Below are 24,953 nucleotides of genomic sequence, written 5' to 3'. Positions count from 1 at the left end.
GAATGAGAGAGCTGATTCCATTAAATGGCTCAGTGATTAGAGAACCACTATTACTTGTATTTATATGATATGGATACATATATAATGATAAGTATATCACCTACAAAGATAAGTATATTAAGAGTCCATCACATATATGGGATAACTATAAATATAAGATAAATTTTTAGAGTCCTAATAGAAGAGACGTGTACCTTGGTTTTGCTTATCGATGACGTAATGTAAATACTACTAGTAGTTTTGAATTATACTGTAGCATATGAACAAACATCTTCAAGAGAATAAAAGATGCAAAAGCATGCATATAATAGGGGTTTGAATTATACGTTCGAATTACACCACTTATTCATCATACAAGCGCAGATAAGAAATACTGTAAAATAATACATTCTAAAATCCCTTATTTATTTAAGACCAGAACCATCCAATAGGCTCTCCTTCTTCATGTTGTTGCTCCTCTGCCGCCACAAAGACATTAGAGAAGTAGCCATGGCCGCCACCGTCATCACTACCATCATCCTCCTCTGACTGCAAACCATCCATAGGCGGAGGAATATTATTGCATCCTCCAGGCCCAACTGGATAATCTTCAATATGACCATTGTGAAAATAGGAGTCCCCACTGTCCACCAGCTGTGGACTGTGCTCATCGACCACCGCGCTTCCGCCGCTGCCACTACTCAGCCTGTCCTCCGCCTTCACCTTCACTTGAAGGGTCATAGCATCTACCTCCAAAACCTCACATTTTTCACTTACCCCTGCTCCTCCCACCACTTTCCCCTGCAACTTCTCCATCAATGAAACCACCTGCATATTTTTCGATTAACAAAATATATAGTTTAACTTCTATACTATATGCAAGTTACAAGGATGTAGAGGACTACATCCTTGTAACCTGATTATCTACCACAATAGATTAAAATTAACTGATATTGTAAAATTGAATCTTAAAACCATCTTCATTATGGAATCATGATGATGTAATTTAAACTACTACTTATAAAAGATTATTACCATATACTCCCTTCGTTTCAATTTTCGTGGAATTTGGAAACAATTTACCAATAATTTATAACCACACAAAATATATGTGCCTCAATTTACACTACAAGTTTCAAAGTCTTCTTTATTTTTTCTTCTTAAATTCCACGTCCAGTCAAATAGGTTTACATAAATTGAAACGGAGGAAGTAATATTTTTCTGGCACTAATTACCTATTATTGTAGGTTAATTTAACCTGTAGCGTAAAAAGTGTATATAATGTTTGTTCATAGAACTTGTTAAACTCTTTCATCATATCACTAAATTAGTAAAAAAAAAAACCTTTAAAAAGTAAAGTTGAAAATTAAAAGCAAAAGAATAAAAATTATCAAATACGTAACAGTGTTGAAACTGTTAGTGATGCATCCACTATCTATATACGTAAATTGCTTCATCACTGCGCATATTTTAAAGCAAGAAGCAAAAGTATATTCGCTTTTAGGAAATGAAAAACATATAAAGTGGGGGTTAGAACAGATGCTACTTTATTTATTTGACTTTATGCGAGAATGACTCGGAAGAAATTGACATATAGTATAATTTTCTTTTGTAGGTGAGGAAGAATATTGGCAGTAAGGTTCCCCACTACTAATACTGGTTGCCAGGTGTGCCATAGAATATCACCTCAAAGTCAGATTAAAAATTGCTATCAATTACCAACTTCGCCGACAAAATTTGTCAACAAAAATATGTTAATATTGTAGATAGAGATCCCCTAGCTAGTTAGCGAATAGGATCATATTATTTTATTCAATACATATATGTTACTCCCATCTGTCCACTTTAACTTGTCTTTTTATTTATTTTTCCACAGTATTTAATTTATATCAAGATTAAATTAATTTTGTTTCAATGTTATCCTTGAATTAAAGGGCTTAGAAGTAGTTTGTAATATTTTTAAAGAGCTAAATAAAATCAATTTCATTATTAACTAATATTAAAAGGCGAATTCTTTAATATGTGCGAAAAGAGCAAAAAAATAACTTAGGACTGGAAGAACTAATAGTAAATAAAATTGGCTGTATCGTCACTGTATACCTGATTACAAGAAAGATGACTTTTTGTCATGATTATTTTTACTAACGATTCAAGAGAACTGTGACATAATCATTGATAAAATTGTTTAAATCAGGTTGGTTCCATGATTTGTTACTTGGAGCGGATCTATGGTATAACAGTAAAATGAGAAATCTACTAAATATTTATCGTGAATCCTTTTAAGCATATCTACCAGAAACTTATGTATATTTAATTATCATCAGATATATAACTTGCTATGAATCCTTCAAATTTAGAGAAATATCACAAATACGTACAGTGTACAACAGGATTTAATAAGCAGACAAATAAAATGATCATCAAACTATATGGTAGTAATATATACCTCAGCTTTGAGCTTCTCATTATCTTTGCGCATGGAGTCAAAATCAGAGAGAAGAGAGTCATAAGAGGATTTGAGCTGATCATAATCCCTTTCAAGGGTCTTGGTCTTCCACCGGGCACGGCGGTTTTGGAACCACACAGCCACCTGCCTGGGCTGCAGGCCAAGCTTCTTGGCTAGCTGAGTCTTACGCTCTGGCTCCAGCTTGTTCTCCGTCTCAAAGCTCTTCTCCAGCAAGTGCACCTTAATTTACCAAACAATTAAGCAGCGGAATCCACAGACTTAATATATTGCTTAAGGAACGCAAAAGAAAATTCTCTCATTTGAAGAATATTGTGAAGAATTTGATGCTATATATATGGTGATGAATATGTTCCAGTATGTCTAAAAGCTTAAAAGAATCTCTTTTAATTACTACTATCTACTTAATTATATAACTATGCCTTTAATTTTATATTACTATGTCTCTGATTCTCACTTTATACAATCCAAAGTTCCAAACACAAATACTTTTGCTTCTGTTTAGTATCACTAAGATTTGAACCAGGATCTTTTGATTGTTACTATTTGAACTTGTACATGTGATAATTTCATCTAATAAGAAATTAAACTGTAAACAAAAATACACTTTTCATTACCTATTTATATTATCTGTAGATCAAAAAAAGTAGTAGGGTGCTAACCTGCTCGGGAGTGAGACGGCGCTTCTTCTCCGGCGACTGCTCGTCGTAATATTCCTCGTCATATAGTTCCTCCGGCGAGCTAAAGAAAGGTCGCCTCTTTGAGGAGTCCTCCATCTTCATCATCGATCTTGGTCCTGGTAAGTATAAGTCAACCGTCAAAATTACATGCAAATTTTTTTTACTGACCCGTACCGAAATTTTAATGGAAGAATTGACAATCAAACTATAAAACAAAATCTTCAGTGAAATCATCACACATTAGCTGGTTATCTTCTCTATGTACAAACGCAATTTAAATTTTAATTTGATGAATTTAATCATTAAATTAAATTATTATACTTTTAAAATTATAAGTTCAAAATTAATATCAGAATTCAGTTCAACTGATTATATTCTCCATCCCACGATCTGCCTATGAGTTATGATTAGAAACGTACCTCGGAAAACAGGATCTGAATTCCCAAGGAACAACATGTTGCCGTGACAAGACGGGTCGAAAAATATATGCCCAGATCCCATATTTTCAATGATCTGGATCGCCGTAGAAAATTTATTTACACACAGAAGTTTATATGTATGTGTAAACAGAGAAAAGAAAAACTCTAGAGCAGAGTTTCTTTTAGCTGGGATATATATAGAAAAAGAGAGTTGACTAAGTTTCAAAAGAGCATGAGCTTGTGGCGGAAGAAACTAGTACTCCACAGCAATCTAGCAGGAGTTTCCAAAGGACAGATACAAAATCCCATCACGAACTCCACTTTACCCAGCTCAGGGGTTATTTTGTTCTCAGAATAAAAAGAAGCAGCTATATATATAACTACTTCTTCAGATCGGAGGTTAATTATATGACCTCAGAGCTGAAGGAAAAAGAAAAAGGAGAAGTCAGTAGAAGGTTGAACGGCAAAACGAGATTCCGGCGAGGGCTGGTGAGGGATTAATCTACGCTACGTGTGGTTTTGTCTGTATATAAGTGTTGTAAGTTTATTTTGCGACTAAAGTTGATAGAGGTGAACGAAGGGCATTTTATAATGACTTAGATACTGTTTAAATGACGGAATTGTACAACAGGTGTTAATATTAGGCGCAGAAAAGGAGGGTATTTTCGGTAATGTAAGAAACTGAAGCAGGATATTAATGGGGACTCACTAACTTGCGCCGGAGTGTCCGGGGTATACTTTCTAGATACTCTCTGATTGTTTCTTCTTCTTTCTTCTATTTTTTTTTTATGGGGTGGGGGAGAAATTAGCATATGTGCCAGATCAGGTGAGAGAGTGTACCCCAGGCCATAAGGAAGAGCCATTCTCCGCGGTCGGGAGTTTGTCGCACGAATGGTTGTCTTTCCACTTTTACCGTCTGATTTATTTTAGGGTAATTTTTCGGTCAAAAATAATTATATTTGTTAGTTAAGATAAGATGAGGAATGAAGTTATTAGAGATAAGGTGAGAGTGGCATATGTGGAAGCCAGGTTACTAGAATCGAGGTTGTAATGGTTTGGACATGTGAGAAGGAGAGACGTAGATGCCCCGGTCAGGAGGGGTGAAAGGTTGACCATGGCGGGCTTGAGGAAGGGCAGGGGGTAGGTAAAAAAAGTATTGGGGAGAGGTGATTAGATTGGATATGTCGTTGCTTCACCTAACCGAGGACATGACTAGCGATAGGAAGATGTGGAGGTTGAGGATTATGGTGGTGGGTTGACAAGTAGTTTTGAGTTTCTCCTAGGTTTACCAGTAGTATTAGTAATATTCTTGTTATTGGTTGAAAGCTACTTTCTTTTTTCCTCGGACCGAAAGTTACTTCCTTCTACTTTGTTATTATATTTGTACTTAGCAACCACGTCAATTGTTTTTGAAAATTGCTACTAGAAATTGTTGCTCCTTAATTGTTACTATTTGATGCTACTCTTTCTCCCCTTTTACTGGAAACTGTTGCTCCCTGATTGTTACTAGCTGATGCTACTTTTCTTCTCTCTTTTTTCCTTATCGTCTTTTGTCTCCTTCTTCATTGTCTCTCCCCCCCCCCCCCCCTTCAATCCCACATTTCTTCTTGTTCTTCCTTTCCATCTTTTCTTGAGCCGAGGATCTATCAGAAACAACCTTTTTACCTCTCCATGTAGGGTAATGTCTGCGTACACACTATCCTTCCCAAACTCCACATGTGAGATTATACTGGGTATATTGTTATTATTGTTGGATAGTTAATATACAAAAAGTACATATAAATTATATATAAAGTATATTATATTTTCTACATGAATTTTTTTGTTACTACCATGATTTATAAACTTGCCTCTTTTTTCTCATGTAAATTCCCTACTGCCTGCAAACACCCCTCCCCCGCCCCCCAACCCCAACCCAATATTTTGGCAAATCAATACTTTACTCATCAACATCCAAGTTGAGACTTTGTGAGTGATGAAATGAATGTTAAAAACATTAAAGTTGGTATGTTAAAAACATCAAAGTTGGTTTTCCTTCTGGTGGGACAACTGACATATGGGGCGAATTATGGAAAATTTTATCTAGTGTCTCGTACAGCTAACACTAGTTGTATGAGGCATCTTTTTTGTTTCATAGTTTTGTGGATCCAAATTTTTGTGCACCCAAAAGTGTAAGATTGGGGTCTACAAATTTGTGAGAGAAAAAGGAGCCTCACACAACTAATGTCAGTTATGTGAGCAGGGGCGGATCTAGGGTGTAAGATACGGGTTCCCGGGAACCCAGTAACTTTTGCATAGACCCTGTATTTTTGTTAAAAAAATTATTAAATATCTATAAATATCTATTTGTGAACCCAGTTATTATCGTATATTAATTTGAAATTGCGACAGGAACCCATAAACTTAAAATCTAGGATCCGCCTCTGTATGTGAGGCACACAATAAAACTTCTCGGCGAATTATATATAAACGTTCCTAACAATCACACAGCAAGCTAAAATGTCATGATACTTTAAAAAAATTTCTTTAAAAAATTCACGGCATCATGTACTAAACTCCCGCTATGTGCAGGGTCCAAAGAAAGGCCAGATCACAAGAGTCTATTGTACACAGCCTTATTTACCAAAAAAAAAAAACACAAAAGAAGTGTCATGACACTAATACAACAGTAGTAAGTTACATTCATCTGATTCATGCTTTTGCAACATGATTGTGTGTTTTGGGCATCACAACTTTTATTTTTGATTATTCAAGTATAACTCAAACACTACATTTTACTATTTTAAATTTTGTTTTTCCTATATTGTATAGTTGGTTACTAAGTATATTATGCAAATATACATATTACAATGACTTATATATTTAGATTCAGGTTTGAATTTTTTTGCCTTTTTTGCTTTTGATTTTATTAGTACCGTTTTTCTATATATATATTTGATAATTTTTATACTGTTGTTAGTGGATTGGCAATTGGAATCCGAGAAAAATTAAAACTTGCTCGTGAAGTTAATATGAAATTAAAAAACACAAAGTATATAATTTAACATATGGAGAACATATGCCTTTAAGTCATAACTTTCGATCTATACAGAGGTACGGAGCCAAGATTTGAATCTTATGGGTTCAGAATTATAATTATGTTAAGTTGCTAGGTTCTAATTTAATAAGTTTTACAGATCCAATAAATATTTTAAGACAAATTCATGAGAGCAAAAAGGTTCGATCAGGCACGCATCTCGCATTCTGCCTCCGCCCCTAGATCTATACATGTTCTAACGAGTTTCTTGATTCAACGTTATTCTTTTCTCTCTTTTTTTTGGCATACAGCCTTTACTTTAAAATAACTTTCTGTTCCATTTCGAGAACAGGTATTAGCAAAATTTTATAATCGTGCAACTCAAAAATATCTAATGGTAGCTTTTAACAAATTCAAATTTAGCAAGGAGTAGTTGAGTTTTTCTTAGGGAAGGTTGCAACGGTGCCATGTAATAGTGCGTTACAGGTGATCAAACGCCCCATTTTACTATTGGCATATGTCTTGGTCTCCGCATATTTCCAACTACCTATCAAATGGAGCAGCAGTTTTCTGGGGCCCAGGGAATCAAAACTCCTTTCCGTTTCCTTTAATGGTGATAGAAAGGTAGCATAATCATGGAAACAAAAGAAATATACTTATATTTGTCAAATAAAAATATCATTTTGAGAGAAATAATTTTTGCTTTAGACGAGTTCTTATTAAATATTTTGTTTTCAAGATATACAACAACAACAACCAGTAAAATTTCACAACTGGGACTGTGGAGGGTAGTGCATACGCAAACTTTACCCCTACCCGAGGGGGTAGAGAGGTTGTTTCGAAAGACCCTCGACTCAAGAAGACAAAAAGAAACTCTATATCAGTATCATCAATAGAAAACCAAGATATAACGAATCGAAAAACATGTATCAGATGAACTCGATGGCAGAACTTTTGAGCAAATAGTTGTGCTCTAAATTTAGTTGAATTTAGAAGATAATGTTACTAAAAATTCTTCAGGCGCATGATAAAGAGGTTTTTAAGAACGAATGCGATCAAATATTAGCATTTAATCCATCAGTTTTAATTTATTTGAACCTTTTTATCGTACAAGTGTCAGGTTGACTAATTTTCAAAGTGAATTTGAATATAAATTTTTTAAGTTTTTTGAAATAAAATTTACATATTTAGAAACTACATAAAAAGTACTATAAGTCATAAATCACAATAGTTAATAATTTAAAATATTTAAAACTATTTACAAAAATATGATTGAAAAAACCTTATTTGACTCAATAAAGAGTACTATAAAACTCAACAGTCTATATGCAAATTAAATAATCGTTCTTTTTTACTGTGGATCTCAAACTAATAATTAGGAGGATAATATGAACAAAAATGGTGAATTAGCTGTATTAAGTACGGGTTCAGATAAATTTAATAACATTTATTTAAATTTTATATTTATATTAAAAAATCTATTAAATTAAACTTCTATACAAATATTTAATTACACACTCAATAAATAACTAAGAACTTCAAGCCCGGACTCTGCCTGTGAATTGAAATGTAAAAAATAAAATTAAAAAAAAAAAAACACAAACGTTTGATCGACGAATGAAATTCACTTTACTTGGGATGGTGGGTCAGCTAGTTAATATATCCTTAAGTGGAAGTATGATATGGATCTTTTTAATGGAGGAAAATAAAGGAAACCACGTGGGATAGGAGGCATCTATTTCATTGATTTCTTTTAAAAAAATAATTTTCTCACACCTATTTCATATTCTAGAGAGGGAAAGAGACACATGAATGGATCAAACCCGGGATCGTCGACACATGGTTTTCGGCCCAAAGTTAGATCCTTTAAAGGCCCAGATGGAGGAAGTGACACGTGGTGGGTGGGACATGTCCACTTTCCCATGTGTGTCCAGCTGTCATTGTTGGATAGCCGTTCAATAAATTCCAAATACTACTACTACTCATCAACCTTCTAAAATACTCCATTTCCTCCCCAATAGTGAATTATTCGATTTTTTATTAGGTGTTTAGTATTTGCATTGAGACTCAATTAATTCGAATTTGGAAAGCATAAAATCCATTATAAGAGAATATTTTCTATAAAAAAAGAAAAAATCATTTCAAGGACTCGAACCTATAATTTCTAATTAAAAGTGGAGGGACCAACTTTAACTCTTTCTGATCAATAGAGATATTATTATTATTATTATTATTATTATTATTATTATTATTGATACTATTTTATTATTTTAATTTATGTATTTTATTTTTTATTTATTTTAAAAGACTTTTTAACAGTTAATAAAATTTTAATGTTTACATTCTTAATATTTTTCACCATTAATGATACTCTTTTATAGGAATGATCAAACATATTTAAGCACATAAGATGCAAAAGCATTTTCTTTATATTTTTAAATTTGTATTCAGTCAAACTAAAACATATAAAATGAACAAAAGGAGTAATATTTATCTTCAGTTAAATTTAGAACTTTTTTACCTTTTACTGTTTCACTTATATTTTATTCTTTTGTTTTCTCTGAAAAGTAGTCAATCAGAGAATTTTTAGAGAATAAAAAATATATTCGAAAATTGACTGACATGAGATGAGTTAAATACGTAATACCATGTTTTTCTTTATCGATCAACGTGTAATACGAAACTTATATAAAGCTCAATCGGCCTTAATTAACCAGCTTAGCTTCTCTTCTTTTTCATGTCAAAGAAAACATTAGCTTATTTTTATTTAATAAAACCTTTCAACGCTTACAACTTAGAAGTGAGATAAAGGCAAATTAATGGATTTTCACGCATTCCCAGAAGATAGCATAGCAGACACCAAATATATTCATATGGAAGTAGTAACATTTAGAGTATGATTTAACAACCGTTAGCTGTTCCATAAAGGCTGAACATGTTCTAATTTAATCTAGTTTCGTAGTAACATCTAATCATTAATTTCTAATCTACGCCAACTGTGCCGGGCATCTTGTCTATTGATCAGCGATTAATGGAATCAAGGGGACAATCCTATTACAAGTATTTTTACCATTAATGTTGTTTCGCCTTCCATATGCAAATTATGACCAATAAAAAGTTATTCGTATATGGTGTTTATAGCAAATAAATATAAGAATGTCTATGACCAATAAAAGGTTATCAGTATATGGTATTTATTAGGGGTGTTAGAAATTATACCAAACTGAAAAGTCACAAATCAATTAAAATTTTCGATTAGGTTTGATTTAAATTGGCTTGGTATTGAGTAAAAAAATTCGAACCAAACCGACATATAAATATATAGTTTCTTTATATACTTTTAAGACTTTATAGAAAATTTCCTTTTAAAAAAACTATCTAAAAATATATGGGATTCTCTTGTGGGACGTAATATTTAATAGAATATGAAGTGCTCTATTTTTATCTACTTTAAATAATGCGTTGTATCATCACTTTCTTATCAAGTGTTATTGAAATGCGTCAATCTATTTAATTTGTTCTTCAATATTCACATGTCAAGACTCAAGATATATTAAATTCTTATATTACTTTTGAATTTAAAATGATATTTCGATATAAAATTAATTAAAACATATCTTTGTTTAGGTGTTGTATTGGTAGAAATTCGGCCATACGATGACCAGAGGGTCAACCCCATCGCAACCAATTTATAGTAAATGGTCAACGCTATTGATTCTTGACTTATGACAGCTGTCCTTAAGATGAACGAGGGGGTCATGGCCCTTTCGCAACAAGGGGACCTCTCCACAGCCGAAAACGACGTCAACTCGTGGCCAGCTCACAAAGCTTGAAGCTATAAATACCAAGAGAGAGAACCTCTTCAAGGGGAGCTTCTCCAATGCGCAGAGAGAAAGTATTTAACACTCCATTCTCTCTCCTGATTCTTCTCCTCCTGGGCCAAAACAGAGAACATTCTTGGTTCTGAGAACAAAAGGAAGAATGCTCCATCACGTTGAGGAGGACGTGAGAAGTTCAGAAATCGACAGGCTCTCGACCTCTTCCCAAGGAAAGAGGACAATGACCTGCAAAAAGGAAAGCCGAATCTGTAATCCTTGAACCTCTCCAAGGAGGGGCAGGGTCAAATTCTCCAATCAATAAAGCTTCCTGAGTATTGCTTGTCTTGTTGCTTTAATTCCTGATTCAGTATTAATTATGATTGGCTAGGATTTATCTTTGATTCATTTTCATTGTTTTTGCTTACAAAGTAATCAGTATCTTTTGAGCCAAACAATTTGGCGCCGTCTGTGGGGATTTTCTAGCGAAATCACATAATTTCTCCCTAGATCGAATCCAAAGGAAGAGCATCGGCCCAGTTACTCGAAAAGGCCCAAAGAAGAAGAAGAAACCCCCCTTTCTCCCTCAGGGCAGAAGTGTGAAGCATTTCCCTCACCCCTAATACGACACCAGGCCAAGTGCTTTCGCTATCAAAATAGTACAGTTCGACCTCGCTCGAACTGGGACTCAGGCTAAGCGCCTTCGCCATCATAGTAAGTTCGACCTCGCTCGAACTGGGAACAAGGCTAAGCGCCTTCGTCATCAAATGTAACAGGTTCGACCTCGCTCGAAGCTGGGGACTCAGGCTAAGCGCCTTCGCCTATTAGTGTTCGACTCGCTCGAACTGGGAACAAGGCTAAGCGCCTTCGTCATCAAATGTAACAGGTTCGACCTCGCTCGAACTGGGACTCAGGCTAAGTGCCTTCGCCATCATAGTAAGTTCGACCTCGCTCGAACTGGGAACAAGGCTAAGCGCCTTCGTCTCGCCATCAAATGTAACAGGTTCGACCTCAGTCGAACCGGGACTCAGGCTGAGTGCCTTCGCCATCAAAATAGTGCAGTGCGACCTCGCTCGAACTGGGACTCAGGCCAAGTGCCTCCGCCATCAAAATAGTGCAGTTCGACCTCGCTCGAACTAGGACTTAGGCCAAGTGCCTTCGCCATCAAAATAGTGCAGTTCGACCTTGCTCGAACTGGGACTCAGGCCAAGTGCCTTCGCCATCAAAATAGTGCAGTTCGACCTCGCTCGAACTGGGACTCAGGCTAAGTGCCTTCGCCATCAAAGCAAGTTCGACCTCGCTCGAACTGANGACCTCGCTCGAACTGGGACTCAGGCTAAGCGCCTTCGCCATCAAATGTAACAGGTTCGACCTCGCTCGAACTGGGACTCAGGCCAAGTGCCTTCGCCATAAAAATAGTGCAGTTCGACCCCGCTCGAACTGGGACTCAGGCTAAGTGCCTTCACCATCAAATGTAACAGGTTCAACCTCGCTCGAACTGGGACTCAGGACAAGTGCCTTCGCCATCAAAATAGTGCAGTGCGACCTCGCTCGAACTGGGACTCAGGCCAAGTGCCTTCGCCATCAAAATAGTGCAGTTCGACCTCGCTCGAATTGGGACTCAGGCCAAGTGCCTTCGCCATCAAAATAGTGCAGTTCGATCTCGCTCGAACTAGAAACAAGGCTAAGCGCCTTCGACATCAAATTTAATAGGTTCGACCTCAGTCAGACTAAGAATAAGGTTAAGTGCCTTCGCCATCGAGCTCATTAGGTTCGACCTCGGTCGAACTGGGACTCAGGCTAAGTGCCTTCGCCATCAAGCCTATTAGGTTCAACTTCACTCGAACTAGGACTCAGGCTACATACCTCCGCCTCCAAATCAGAGTTCGAGCCCGCTCGAACTATAAGGCTGCGTTTCCACCATCACAGTCGGTAGTCCGACCGTGTTCGAACTGGGACTGGAGGTAAGAGGAGCTAAGTGTCGTCGCCATAAAACGACAGCTCCACCCCGTTCATGTCGTGTCGAAGGGCAAAAACTGTTATCAATCAAAAACTGACGTGCCGACCTCGGTCGAACTCAAAAGCGAGTCATCCCTCCAAACATGATTCAAAAAGAAAAAGAGAGGGAAGAAGGTGCAAATTAAGTACAAGACAAACGACGGAAAAGAGAGTGCATTTATCTACAAAGTTAAGAGCGCGAGTCCTCCCTCGCTTACACCCGACCCCGGCCGGTCAACACAAGGAAAAGAAAAATAAAGAAAAACAACGAGAAATACCCGAACGCCAATCGACGAACGGAACCAAAAAAACACCAATAACAAATTCTTTTTTACTCGCCGCCACCATCGTCGCTACTCACGCCATCGTCAGCCTCGGGTGTCGCCACATCATAACCACAGTCGGCACGTGCTTCACGAGCCTTCTGGCGTGCCACCTCGAAGACGGCCTCGGTCACAATACCTGCCTCCAACAAGTTCTTGTAAACATCGCGTTGAGCTTCGGCGTAAACCCAAAGTTCATGAGCCTGGTGGGAAACGGCAGTATGAGACGAACCAGCTTGGCTCTGCAGTCGCCGGTTCTCCTCCTCCAAGGCCGCAATCCGGTCCAACATAACTTGGGCCTCCTGATCAAGAACACCAATCCATTCCTCGAGCCCCGCCTCTCTAAGGGCCGCTGTCTCCCTCTCCGACTCAAGCCGGGACTCATGCACGCGGATCGACGCCTCCAACGCCCCAGCCCTCGACGAGGCACCCCTTTCCAGAAATTTCAAGGCAGCAACCTCACCTTCCAGCGCCGCCAGTTTCCCACTCCATTCTGCAGCCGCCTCCGCTGCTTTGACCCGGTTCTGTTCCGCCTCCAATTCCATCTCCCTCAACTTACCCTGCAGGTACGCACCCTCAGCTGCGATTCCTTTTCCCACCTCAAGCTCCTCGTCCTTCCGACGGATCTGCTCTTCAAGAGCACTTTTACTGCCAAGCGCCTGCAACAACTGCTGGTCCCGCCTCGCCAACTCCTCGCCCAAAGCCCGATTACAGGGATCGTCCATAAACGCTTGTGCAGCCCTCGGCACCGTTCACGATAACGGCGATATTTCCCTAGCATCTGCAGGAAGATCCTCGAGCGAACCTTGGCTCTGCGGATGTTCTCCACCTCCAACAAGTATGTCTGCAAAATGAAGGTAAGGTAAAGTTGAGGCAAAAGCTAAAAAAAAGAAAACAAAGAAAGGAGAGAAGGAACTAGGAACGCACTACGTACCCTCAGGCCCATCACGGCCACTTCATCCATCACTTCAATATCCGAAACACTCCTCAAAGACGCGTTCTCGGCCTTCGAACACAGCAACTCAAACTGCGACACCAAGCTGTTTCCTTCAGTTAGTAAGTTCAAATCCGAGGGAACCTCAATAAAACGGGTCGGCCCCCTTGCGCGTACCGTGGAATTGGTAATACCCTCCTCGAACATACGAACATCGTCGGGATCCAAATCGGACTTAGATTCATACTCGTCCTCTACCACGTCCTTCGCCCTCTCCGCCACCGTTGGTGTAGAGCAACTCGCCGTGACCAACACTGGTACTTCAGAGGTCTCGACGGTGGCCTGTAAGGATCGACCATCCGCCTTGACAACAGGAACTTCGGGCGGGGTCGTTAAGGAACAACATTTCTTTGGCTAGAGCTAACGGGGGCAACTCCAACTAACTCCCTCTCCTCGATAGCCAGCGCCACAGCTGCACCACTCTCTGAGTCCGTCGGGGGAGAATCCAAGTTGATCACCGATGGAGGAGCCGCCACAAATGCCACTCGTCTCTTCTTCGAAGGTCTTTCCTCCTCCCCATTTGAAGGCGAGCCCGTCTGAGAACGGACAAGCCCGGACGGTCTCTCATCTTGTAGCGTAGCCCGTGTTGGGACGTGGCCGCTGACGACTCAACCGACGCTGCCCTCGGTACTGGACGAGGCACCGGCGTAGCAGCTAGCCTGGCAATTGCACCCGGCCGACGGAAAGCCAATTGAGGAGCTTTGACACGACGTGTTCTCTCTAGGCACAATGAACAAACGAATCAATAAGCGTAGTCAAAACAAAACGAAATGGAAAAGAGAAAGGGCCGATATTCTACCTGTCACGGGCCTGCGACCATGTCTCTCCCAGAAAGTTGCCCAGGTGTGAATGCCTGCAGTATGAGGAAGCACTGCCTCGACCCAGTCTCGAATCCCTTCCAAAGGAGGCGGCAACTTTTCAGCTACAAAATATTAAGGCAAATCAATAATCATAAACACAAAGCGTGAAGAATGTCAAAATAGGGCGGTTGCCCAGTCAAGAACGAGGTCTCACGTGCAAAGTTCCAAACTTCCGGGAACCCGTTCGGGTCTGCCACCAGGTGTTCAGTCCGAATATAGAAAAAATTTTCAAAGGAATGACGAATGACCTCGTCGTTCAGCCCAACCATCAAGCCCCTCGATCCTCGTGGGCGTGCATGGATCATGGTGTCGCGGATTTTTTGGGGAGCAAAGAGACCGAGCACATGCCTCAGGGTGCCCTCCCTGCCAGCTAGCTCCGCGTACTTAATTAACATGAGAAGCAGCTTGTAGAGGTAAGGAGAAAGTTGGGTCGGGCACACCTCATAATAGGGGCAGAAGTCACCTACCAACATCGGGAGCGGGAGTGTATACCCCACCTGGAAGGGATAAGCATAGAACGAGCAATACCCTCTACGGTCAATCTGCACCCTGCCCTCAGTCTTCGCAAGCGCAATCTCGACATAACGTGGGATACACCACCGCTCACGCATCTGGGCTATCCCCACTTCCCCTATTAGAGAAGCAATGCCCCCTTGTTCTACGCCGCCCGGTGCACTAAAATCCATTACCTGATTTCTTGGTCGAGGTAGAATTTCATCGACCGAAGGAACTTCTTCATCTTCCACCAACTCTAATCCTTCATTTTCCTGAGCGGGATTTTCGACCACCGGAGAATTAGCCGGGCGATTGCCACGAGAGGAAGTTCCTTCCATAATCGATTCACGAGCGAGAGAAAGAAGAACTTTGACGGGAGAAACGAAGGAATCAATGATGATAACGATCGAGAGAATAGGGAAATTGAGATTTAACAGAAGAAAAGGCTTCTCGAGAATTCTCTTAGAAGAACAATGAATGTGTAAAGAGCAAAATGACACATCCTCTCTGGTTATAAATAACAGACTCTGCCTGCACAGAACCCAACAATCGCCATTAATACATGACCGGGCACGAGGCGATTCGGTTTCGTGAAAACATGCGCCATTACGAACGACCACGCGAAGTGACGCTCCACTCACCAACCAACGGCTCAATTCCGAAGCTTCATATCGAAGTCCTTAATACCATTGATAAACGAGAGGCGAGTCCGGCCCTTCCCGATCACGTCACTCTATCCGTCCGCCGAAGTCGACCCGGGCACGACTTCGACGAACGGAGGGACTAACTGTATTGGTAGAAATTTGGCTATACGATGACCAGAGGGTCAACCCCATTGCGACCAATTTATAGTAAATGGTCAACGCTATTGATTCTTGACTTATGACAGCTGTCCTTAAGATGAACGAGGGGGTCATGGCCCTTTCGCAACAAGGGGACATCTCCAGAGCCGAAAACGACGTCAACTCGTGGCCAGCTCACAAAGCTTGAAGCTATAAATACCAAGAGAGAGAACCTCTTCAAGGGGAGCTTCTCCAATGGGCAGAGAGAAAGTATTTAACACTCCATTCTCTCTCCTGATTCTTCTCCTCCTGGGCCAAAACAGAGAACATTCTTGGTTCTGAGAACAAAAGGAAGAATGCTCCATCACGTTGAGGAGGACGTGAGAAGTTCAGAAATCGACAAGCTCTCGACCTCTTCCCAAGGAAAGAGGACAATGACCTGCAAAAAGGAAAGCCAAATCTGTAATCCTTGAACTCTCCAAGGAGGGACAGGGTCAAATTCTCCAATCAATAAAGCTTCCTGAGTATTGCTTAAATGAAAATGGTTGTCTTGTTGCTTTATTTCCTGATTCAGTATTAATTATGATTGGCTAGGATTTACCTTTGATTCATTTTGATTGTTTTCGCTTACAAAGTAATCAGTATCTTTTGAGCCAAACAGGTGTCATATTGATTTTTATGGTTAACTATTAAATTCAGTTAACCTTGAAAGCGTACATCAACGAAAAATTATTGTTAAATGACTAGAAAAATAACTATAATGTGTTACTACGAAAATTAATCTCCCATAAATTTTTTTAATAGATCATATGTTTGTCAGTTCTTTTTATTTTATAATTTTTACTAAATATATATTTACTTATCGAAACGTTAAAAAGGATTGAAATAATATTCATGTAACCAAAAAAAAAAAACGAAACCTCGAAACCCCAACAAAACCGAATTAATCCAAACTAATATAGTTAGTTTGATTCGGTTTTGATAAAAACCGAACCAAGATCCATGTATACCCCTAATAATTATACCAAATCAATATAAGAATGGCATATATTTGCACATAATTTTATTATTTAACATTGATAGGTTGAATTAGTTTGGTGTACCCGAAGGCGAGTAAGTATTTATCATTATGATTCTTTCACGTACCATCATTAAAATGTATGCACCATAAATTTGTTCTTTTGTCACCTTAAAAAATAACTGAACTATATTTTACTTGCAACAATAATAACATACCTAATAAAATTCTATAAGTTTACTATTGTAGTGATATGTATGACTTTACTACTATAATGAATGAATATACGTGCAGAACCTTTAATCCGACGATAAATGAATTTTTGGCTTTGCTATATAGTAATAGCGCGTACATAGCAAAGTCACACAAAAATTATTGAATGTTAAAGATTATATATAGGTTTATTAATCTCCGCGTTCGATGAATTCCATACTCTACTATGTTGAGAAAATGTACTTTTTCCGTTTCAATTTATGTTACATTGTTTTTTTATTAACCCATTTCTAGCTAGAAAAGTAATAGAAGTATAATTTTATTTTTGAAAATAATTTAACTTTAAATTTTATGTTGCACCTTTAATGAAAAACTTCTATAGTCATGTAAATATTATTGTATATTAAAAATCGATCACGAATTTTAGAAAAATCCATTTTCCTAAATATTACTGAAGCGAGAATGGAGATATTTTCCCATAAAATTAAAAAGAAAAAGAGAGTGATCAGTAGTGCGGAAGTAGGTTTGATAGGAATAGGTGTGGACGAGAGCTTAAGGATTAAAGATACCTTTAATGGCCTATTTATGTTATTCAATTGCTTATATGTTAAGGTGAACAGAATGTGGAGGAAGAATTGATAGGAGAAGACACCTTTTGACCTGAGAATCTCTATAAGATTATTATAAATATCACTATATCCCCATTCTTATATTGTGTGTACATATTCGTAAAAGTTACAATATTTGTAATATTATATTGAAAACTGACGATGACACCCAGAAACTTCTATTTTACTCTATTATTATTATTTGAAAGAATTTGAATTGCCAACCTAAAACTTGATACAAAAGGTAAAGTAATTTAAACTTTAATAGTCTGGTGAACTATTAATCTTCATACGCACTTCGTGTGGTTATTATTAGTTGGGAAGGTGAATGATCAAGTGAACTGGAAAAAATAAAAAAGGTAAATATGAAAAACTCAAAAGAATTCAACATATATATATATATATATATATATATATATATATATATATATATATATATGTAAGTTTCTAACGAAGCCCCAAAACCCCCTTCTGCCCGTAATTAGCTCTAGAAAAACAAAAATGGACATTTAGATGCAAATGTTAAACTCCACGTACTAGCTTCAGAAACAGTAACTCTGCTCTCTATTTCTACTTGGAATACATTATTATCACATTCCTTTCAAAAAGATTGTTTTAGTTTGACTTGACACAAACTTTAATAAAGAAGAGAAGACTTTTGAGATATTTGATCTTAAATAAACCATAGCATTTGTGTGGCCGTAAAACTTTTGAAACTTATAAATTTGTTATAGTATTTGTGTGGCTGTAAATGCTTTCTATTAAAAAAATATTAAAAATTGCCAATCTTTTTGAAATAGACTAATAAGAAAATTGTGTCAATATTTTTAAAAAAGAGAAAGTAGTTGGAATGCTTTTTAATTAAAAGGGTCAATTAATACATTAAAGGTGACGGATCGGAGAAGAGGAGAATTAAAGCCCTGCACGCATCTTAGAATAGGAACCCTATGCTTTTGGTATATGTTTATTAAAATTGCTATCCAGATCTTTTGCCTTTTATTTATGCATTATGCATAATGGTATTTCATATTTGGACGTGTGTATTATGCCTTTGATATCCCACATTAGTAGAATTCAAGATGACGTTCTCATTTTTTAAGTGGGAACATTACAAACTCCTAGCTCAATGACGAGCCGTCCCAATAATTTTGGGATATTATCACTTTTAACTCGCGCCAGAAACTATTTATATTTGGTAGTTGAAAAAGTGTATAAAATTTGTATAACTTTTTTGTATATAACGTACATAATATACAAATTATATATATTTTTTCGGCTATTATATTTACAGTACAATATCATTTTCCAATAATTTCAGCCGCGATTGTTTTCAGAAATTGCTGAAACTATTCCCAACTTCTTCTAAAAAAATTTAAAAATTTTATTTCAAGGAAAAAACTTTTTCAATTTTTGCAAAAATTACGTAAGAAGTTTAAAGGAAAAAAATATTTTAATCAAATCAACAACCGTAACAATTTCATAAATGATGTCACTTAACCTATTGCCATCGTACACAAACATTCCAAAAAAAAATGATACTATTTACATAGAAACTATTGAGATGTAGTTAATCATTATTATTTCTACCATTTGTATTTTGTTGAGTCAGCATATAGTTATGTGTAGTTAGTTGTATCTGTAGTGGTATCACAACTGTCATACGTGTACATATGTACACAATAAAATAATGAGAAAGAGTATAGTTCCATTTTACAATTCATTTCATTCTCTCCCTATTCTCTCAGATATTTTCCTCTCCCAGAACTCTCGAGAATCACCATTGAAGCTTCTGGGCAAGCTTCATCTCTTCTTCATTGTAATAATCTCGATATGGTATCAGAGCCGGTAGAACTTATTTACTCGAAATCTGCTGGAATTTTGTGTCTCAAGATCTTTTTTCCTCAGTCACCTACTAAAAGGTTTGGCTTTATGATTTCGATCTACAATTTTCATATGAATTGAAGAGTTTTCTACAAAATTGATCTGTCTACTCATTAAATTGGTTGATACATTCGTATAGTTTATCGATTAGAGCTCCCCACATGGCTGTCGATCAAATCGAAAAACTCATGCCCAGTACGAGCACAAATAACCAACCAGTTATCGATGCGAGCGGTCCTTTATACATTCACCTTTGGATAGTCCCAGAGTGATGCTAGTGCCTGTTCCATTTGTTAGGTATAGGTCATGGAGAAGAAGTGTGTTGCGAACCCTATCATTCAAAATAAATTAGGTTTCATAAATGGGGAATGTAGGAAACTACCCCTAATTCACCTCAGTTTCGTCATTAGGAGAGATGCGACATGGTAACTTTCTGGATCATTAATTCCCTCACAAAGGAAATTTCTGACAGGGTTGAGTATGTCAATGATTCGGTCGATATGGAGGGAGTTGGAAGATCGATATGATCAAATAAATGGGGCAAATCTATATCAGATCCAAAAGGAGATTAACGACCTTGTTCAGGGCTCCTTAGACATTACTGCCTACTATACACGAACGAAAAGATTATGGGAAGAACTAAGCACCTTGAGCTCTAAATCTCAGTGCAGTTGTATTTGCACGTGTGGATCAAAGGAGACTATGCATAAGGTAGAACATGATCGACGACCCATTCAATTTTTTATGGGCCTAAATCAAGTCTACACAATAGTGCGAGGATGCATTCTGATGATGAAACATCTGCCATCTTTGGTACATGCCTTCTCTCTGCTAATACAAGAGGAGAAGCAGAGGTAATTCAGACCAAACAATCAACTAAACCTCGAGTCGACTTCACTACACGTGAATGCCACATCTTCACAACATCCAAATCCACTCGAAGCTAGGAATTTCAAAACACATTACACTGCCAATAATAGGGCCGGACCATTATGTGATTATTGCAAAGGCCAGGCCACACAAAGGACAAGTGTTATAAGCTACAATAGATAACCCCAAAGCAATTCATACAACATTCAAAGCTTCAATCGTACCAACACTCAATAATTCGGTCAGGGTAACAATTCAAGTCATTCAAGGTCACAAGTTCAATAGAGGAAAATGAGCTAGGGCTGGGCTTATATCGGATATAACTGATAGCCCGAACCGATATGGATATCGTGTTATTAGGTAAATAGTTCAATAACGGTTTAATGCTATTTGACTATTGGGTTATCGGTTCGGGTCTCGGTTTGCCCAATTTTATTAACGGTTTAACCGATAGCCCAATAGGCTTTAACAAATTATAATTTTATCCACTAAGTATATAAAACCACCTTATGGTTTCATTCTCTCAATTCTCTCGGCAGTTACTCTTTATCATCAGACCTTAATTCTTAGAGTAAGTTTTAAACTTTTCTGAATTTCTCATCTTAATTCTTCAGTTAAGATTTGTAGTTCTATACTTTAAAGAATTAATTGTTTAGATTTTTAGTTTTTCTATTTGTTTCTTTTGTTGCACTGATTCTTTAGTATTTAGAAGACTAGGAATTTATTATTTTCCTATTAGTTATGCCCGCCTGCAGTGAGATAGTTAATAAGATTAGATTGTTGAATGTCTTACTCCTTACTCCTACTAAATTATAACTTAAAAATTGAGATCATTCAACGGGATTTTCAAATGCAAAGAAAATGTTCTTTTCTAAAGTTGAAATTTAATCTATCTTTTCTTATAAGCAAAAATTCAGTTCCTTTCTCTTAATAGTATGATCACAATTTCTGTAATAAAAACATGAAATTTTTGTATATTTTTTTATTCTTATCGGGTAAACCGATAACCGAACCGACAAGGATCGATAACCGACAAATAGATACCCGATAATCGATATCTTATTGGTTCGGTTATGAGTTTAGCATATTTATAAACTGATAACCAATATGCCGAACCGATAACATTCACAATCGAACTAAGCCGATTGATGTCCGCCCCTAAAAGGAGCTGTCGCAAATGTACATGGAGTCCCAACTAATCTTCTCCATGATAAGGAAGATGATCCAATCCTGCATGATGAGAATCAAAATGTTAGCTTGACAAAGGAACAATATGGGTAGATAATATATTTGCTGCAGGCAACACGGGAGGATTTTCCAGTAATGCGAATATCACTAATGGTGCTGTCAACTTTGCAAGTATTGTAGTCTGCACTTCTACTTTTGATTTTGACAAACCATCATGCAAATGTTTCGAATCAAAGACTGAGTTTTGGATTACAGACTTAGGAGCATCTAACCATATGACCTTCTATAAAACTGCACTTAGTAATATCTTAACACTACCATATCCTCTACTGATAAGTTTACCAAATGGATATAGGGTAAAAGTGCTTGAATTTGGAGATGTGATACTCGAGTTTTTGGCTAAAATCATCCTTCAAATATGGCCCAAAACTAGAGCACATCCTTGTGTAATAATAATGAACAAAAAGCATCCTTTAACTATCCAAAAAATGGCAAGAATCATCCTTCCGTTAAGAAACTAACAGTTGCACCCAAAACATGTGCCAAGCACGTGACTTCCCCCCAAATTCTGTCCTTCCCGATCGTCTTCGTCCTTCAACGAAGCTTGGGCTTCAAAAACTTGATTTTTCTTTCAATATAATGAATATTAAAAAACAAACTCTTATATTAAATAAAAAAACAAACTAGAACTTTGTAAATTCAATAATATCAGTATAAGTTGATGCGAAAGCTATGAGGAAATTCAGTAACATCAACCCACAATATCTGGGTCTTTTAAGAATGAGGAAGATGTTTAGTTTAAGAAATAGCAAAAATACTACTCCATAGAATGAGAAAAGGCAAAACTTTTTCAATGGCTATTGTTGCTTTTACCTTGTTTGTGAAGCATGGGAAGATAAGTAACAGATAATAGCCCTAGATTCAATTCTTGTTCAGGAAAACAACTTGTCATGTTGCTCTAGTTATTCTCTGAAGTTCACACATATAGTATTTCTTTTTTCTTTTTTTTTTTACACAGAAAATATTTGAAGCCTTAGTTTCGCTAAATACGAAAGAGCGTGATGGATTTGAGAGGGAAAAGATCACTGAGTATAGGGGGATTTGGGGGGAAGTCATTTGCTTGGCAGATATTTTAGTTGCAGCCGTTAGTTTCTTAACAAAAATTAACAGAAGGATGATTCTTGCCGTTCTTTTGGATAGTTAAGGGATGCTTTTTGTTCACTATTATTACACAAAGATGTACCCTAGTTTTGGGCCATATTTGTGGGATGATTTTAGCCAAAATCAGTCCTAAAATTACCTCACACAAAGTCCTCTATGTTCCATCTTTCAAGTACAACCTGATTTCTGTGCATTCACTTGTAGTGTATCTTAGGTGTATTGTATTCTTTACCGTTGCACTGTATCTGTTGTAGGCCCCTTCAGAGAAAAGGCCTCGAGTGATTGGTAGTAATAAGGAGGGACTATACTACCTATGTTCTAGGTGTCTAAAGGATAAAAGTACTATTTCAAATGCTAATGTGTCAGTTTCTTGTCGCAACCGTTCTTCTTGTGCTAGTGTAAATAGTGGAGACTTCAGAAGTCCTGCTCATTCACATCCTCATTCACCAAATATAAATACTTTCATTCACAATAATAAGAATGAGTCTTCAATTGTGTTTAATAAGGATGTAAATCTCTTGTGACATAATAGGCTTGGTCACGTCCCGTTTGTCAAAATGAGAGGAATATCCTCCATACTTGTGAATTTCTCACCTAAACAACCTTTCATGTGTTCCATTTTCTCCATGGCTAGACAAGCCACACTTTCATTTCCACAAAGAACTAGTACCTCCACTCAGATATTTGAATTACTGCATATTGACATATGGGGTCCCTACTATGTCACTACCTATGATAATTATAAATATTTCCTCACATTAGTGGATGATTTTAGCAGATCAACTTGGACCCGTTTATTAAGCAGTAAAAGCAATGCTCTACAAGCCCTTAAAGCCATTGTAACCATGATTGAGAACCAATTCACGTTCGTAAAAATTATCAGATGTGACAATAGATTAGAGTTCACCGGTCATGAAACCACCATATTTTACCAATCCAAAGGTATTATTCATCAAAAAACCTGCCCCTATACACCACAACTAAATGGGGTAGTGGAGAGAAAATACAAATATCTCCTTGAAACTGCTAGGGCACTTATGTTTCAATCCAAATTACCATCTAGATATTGGGGAGAATATATTTTGACAGCCACCTACCTAATTAACAGATTAACTACTACCTACTTAAACATCAAAGGTCCTTTTGAACTTCAATATCACAAAAAACTCAATTATTCTCACTTGAGGAGTTTTGATTGTCTTTGCTACCCTATTGTGCCTAGTGCTGGCAAAATAAGCCCATATTTTGTCAACCCACCCAATCCGCCCATATTTTAATGGGTTGGGTGAGTGATATTTAAGTTGGATAAAATTTGGACTTCAATCCATATTCAACTCGTAGAAATACGAGTATTCATAGGTAAAATGGAGGTTATCTTCCAACTTTTCCATATTTAGTTGGCTTAAATATTTTGAAAAATATTTTTCTCATGAACTCATTTTCCTCACAGGGTTTGAGGAAAATTTGAAAACCTCCTTTTGTCTCACCTCGTTTTGCGTGCGCAGTCCGGGCGTATTTCCGAAAAGCTTTCGTGTGAAATTTTAGAAAAATAATGAAATTGGCCTTTTAAATTGATTAAAGTTGACTTTGATCAACATTCTTGGTAAACGGACCCGGACCCGTGATCCAACGGTCATGTAGGGTCCATAGGGACTTGGGCGTATGCCCGGAATCGAATTCCGAGGTCCTAAGCTCGAGAAAAGAATTTTTAAAGAAAATCGTTTGCTGGAAAATATAAAGGTTTCTAGAAATGAAATGATGCATTTTCTTGATGGTATCGGGCCCGTATCTTGGTTCCGGAGGCCGATACAAGTTTAAAATAATAAATATGTCGAATCTGTGAAATTTGGTAAGAATCGGAGTTGATTTGGTACAAATCGGACCTTTAGTTGAGAAAATGGAATTTTCAATGTTCTTAAGGAATTTCATGAATTTGAGGTTGAATTCGTAGTTGTAGATATTATTTTGATGATTTGATCGCACGAGCAAGTCCGTATGATATTTTTAGACTTGCGTGCATATTTGGTTTGGAGCTCCGAGGGCTCGGGTGAGTTTTGGATAGGCCACGGAGTGAATTGGACTTAGGAAAATTGCAGCTGGTGTCTGGTATTTTTGCCCAGGCCTCTGATCTTGCAATTGCGAGATCAGGCTTCGCAATTGGGAAGTGGTCAGGCTTGGGAAATGCGACC

General features: G+C 37.5%; 1 protein-coding gene across 1 annotated transcript; it reads right to left on the bottom strand.

Annotated features, from left to right (window-relative positions):
- Nucleotides 1–272: 272 nt before the first annotated feature.
- Nucleotides 273–4,118, bottom strand: LOC109243125 (homeobox-leucine zipper protein HAT5). Its single transcript, XM_019410025.1, has 4 exons — nucleotides 3,543–4,118; nucleotides 3,106–3,239; nucleotides 2,426–2,665; nucleotides 273–807 (listed from the first exon to the last, which is right to left on the bottom strand). Exons 1-4 carry the CDS (start codon nucleotides 3,622–3,624, stop codon nucleotides 409–411), a joined length of 855 nt encoding a protein of 284 aa, XP_019265570.1. The 5' UTR covers nucleotides 3,625–4,118; the 3' UTR covers nucleotides 273–408.
- Nucleotides 4,119–24,953: the final 20,835 nt, after the last annotated feature.

This window comes from Nicotiana attenuata, unplaced genomic scaffold (genome assembly GCF_001879085.1).
Source record: "Nicotiana attenuata strain UT unplaced genomic scaffold, NIATTr2, whole genome shotgun sequence".
In the NCBI taxonomy this organism is placed as follows: Eukaryota; Viridiplantae; Streptophyta; class Magnoliopsida; order Solanales; family Solanaceae; genus Nicotiana; species Nicotiana attenuata.
Note: the sequence above shows the minus strand (reverse complement) of the source record. Positions and strands in the feature narration are given on the sequence as shown.

Coding starts and splice junctions, on each gene's coding strand:
- LOC109243125 (XM_019410025.1), bottom strand. CDS start 3,624: ATGGGATCTGGGCATATATTTTTCGACCCGTCTTGTCACGGCAACATG. Junction 3,240..3,542: donor TTCAGATCCTGTTTTCCGAG/GTACGTTTCTAA, acceptor TATACTTACCAG/GACCAAGATCGATGATGAAG. Junction 2,666..3,105: donor GCCGTCTCACTCCCGAGCAG/GTTAGCACCCTA, acceptor TGGTAAATTAAG/GTGCACTTGCTGGAGAAGAG.